Genomic DNA, 2,500 nt, shown 5'->3' on the forward strand with positions numbered 1-2,500 from the left:
GGGTAAAATCTGCTGGTCTCAGGTCACACACACACAGAGATGGACCTAGCCTTCATGCCTGAACTGCATTAATTATCTGGTCGTGTTATTAATGTTGCCTGTTATATTTGCTTCACCAGCGCATCACCAGCCCCATACCCCGCCCACCGCACCACACACACACACACACACACACACACACACACACACACACACACACTCGTGTCTCTGCGTGTCCACTCGGCTGTACTGACACCAGAGCAGAGACTCCGCAGCCCTACAGGGGAAAGGGATTGACCATCACAGACCGGGAGGGGTTTGTTCGGGTTTCTGAAAGGCCGGGGCCTGACCCGGGTCACGCGGCCTCACACTGCGTCCTCATGCCCCACCCCACACGCCCTCCTCTCCGTAGGTATGTGATGCGATTAGGTAAATTCTGTCCTTATTCTTGCTTTGTTTAAAAACAAGCTGTGGCCTCAGAGAAGTAAGAGCAGGATACGTAGTCTTTAGAGAAGACTCCTATGCCAGTGACCTTTAGCGACCAGTGCACGCCAAGGTTACACTTTAATGCTCACCTTACATTTTATATTCTTCAGCCCAAATCCATAAAAATATACGACACATGAATAAGGAATAAGCAATATGAGGAGTGCAAACAAAGAACTGCTTCGGACCTGAAAGTATTCTAAAAGACCTTATATCTTCATGATGTCTGGCCAATATTCTCCATAAATCACAGCGCATTAACCAGACATTCTTTTCATTTCAACCATCGGCAAGCGGGAGTGCGATAACGTCACTGTGCTGTGTGTTCTTACTTAAGAGGTCCGAACACACAGGAAGAGGATTTCAAAACCACATTCAAGATCATTTTTGAAAAAGAAGCAGAAGGCAAAAGAAAAAATAAAAAGGTTATCCAAATCTAATTTTTAGATTTAAAAAGAAACACTATTGCTTTGTAAACAGGCCATTAAATGAATGAATAAAAATCACAGTGAAAAGGCAGGTTAAAATGAAGAAAGAAAATAAAACATGAAATATGATAGGACAGACAAGAATAAGAAGTCAAGCTGCACAAATATTGGTGTTAAACAGGGCAGTAAAGACGTGGGTCAACAAAGACAAGCAAATGTCTAAAGATCCATCTGGGTCACTTCACATTACAGTACAGTATATACATTTCACACCTTCAGAACCAAGTGAGTAATTTCCATCTCCCTCACACACACACACACACACACACACACCATTATCTAGCATCACCACCACACAACCAGACTGTCCTCTATTGTCCCGTTAACAGTGAGGCTTACAGCACAAAAGGACATATCGTGTACGTGACCGCAGTCCAGCAGGAAAAATCTATTGCTGCCATTACAATCAGCTCCACCACATCTGATCAAAAACACAGGTGTAACACACCCGAGAGGCTTCCAGGCTGCAGGTGAACCATTTACGGGTAATCAGCCATAATTCACAACCCTTCTGATTAGAGACCAGCAGCAAAAGTCTGCCCACTAAAGCCGAGGCTGTAACTCATCTTCATCGTCGTCACATGGCCCAGAGCCACCACTCCAACTTCCTCACCTGTGCCGTCAGGCGTGGAGCGAACATACGTGGGAAGCATCTTCACGGCAGCGGTGGGGTTGGTGTCCCTGCCCAGGCCTTTATCCATCTCCCTCCTGAACCGCATGGAGACGTCCATCAGGTTCTCCTCGGACAGGCGCAGGTGATACAGGAACTTGTCCACCTGAGGAAGGGGACAGGAAACACAGGTGAGTTTCCATGACAACGACAGTGCCTTCAACTTTAAGTTTAAGTAAATCAGTATTTGTATAGCATCATTTAATGCAACACCGTCACACCACACAAGGAAGTTGAGAGTATGCGCGTTTAAGGAGAAACCTTCAGAGGAACCCTGACTCAGAAGATGAACCAACCCTTTTGAAGGAGACGCCCAACAGAGGAATCCGGAAACATACAAAAGACAAAAAGACATGGCTACACAGAACATATGCAGGATGTTGGATATGAGAGGAGAAAAGGTCAAACAAATCCTCCAGCACTGATGCGGATGTGCAGACCACGCTGGAGCTCTACAGACCACTCCGGAGCTCTACAGACCACTCCGGAGATGTGTAGACCAGCAGATGTGCTCAACCCCTCTGGGAGGATGAACAAGGAAGAACGTAGAAGGCCTGCGACAGAAGCGACAGGCCAGAAACCGAACACATCCTCACAAGCAAACATGGCAAAATATTGTCACCACCAGAGGTCAATGGGGACAAGGAGGCTGAATAATTGGCAGTGGTGTGTGTGTGTGTGTGTGTGTGTGTGTACATTCCTGAGTGACCGCACAAGCCAACTAATCTCAAGGACTCTCACCATTCCAGTTTAGAGGCCAGAGAAAACCCAAACACACGGGAACAGATCAAACTTGGCTCACAAGCAGAGAAACTCAATACGTCTTTGGGACACCGTGACATTCTCTGAGGTAACCAGTGGCAACGTGGCATAGGAG

The 2,500-nt window shown here is 46.7% G+C and overlaps 1 protein-coding gene across 1 annotated transcript in view; it reads right to left on the reverse strand.

Annotated features, from left to right (window-relative positions):
- Positions 1-2,500, reverse strand: part of hk2 (hexokinase 2) — a 34,763-nt gene that overhangs the window by 26,182 nt on the left and 6,081 nt on the right. Inside the window, exon 2 of the mRNA XM_035529712.2 lies at positions 1,567-1,729. Coding sequence (XP_035385605.1) covers positions 1,567-1,729 — 163 coding nt within the window. The remainder of the gene's footprint in view (positions 1-1,566; positions 1,730-2,500) is intronic.

Source organism: Electrophorus electricus, chromosome 5 (genome assembly GCF_041902795.1).
Source record: "Electrophorus electricus isolate QZ-2024a chromosome 5, ASM4190279v1, whole genome shotgun sequence".
Classification (NCBI taxonomy): domain Eukaryota; kingdom Metazoa; phylum Chordata; class Actinopteri; order Gymnotiformes; family Gymnotidae; genus Electrophorus; species Electrophorus electricus.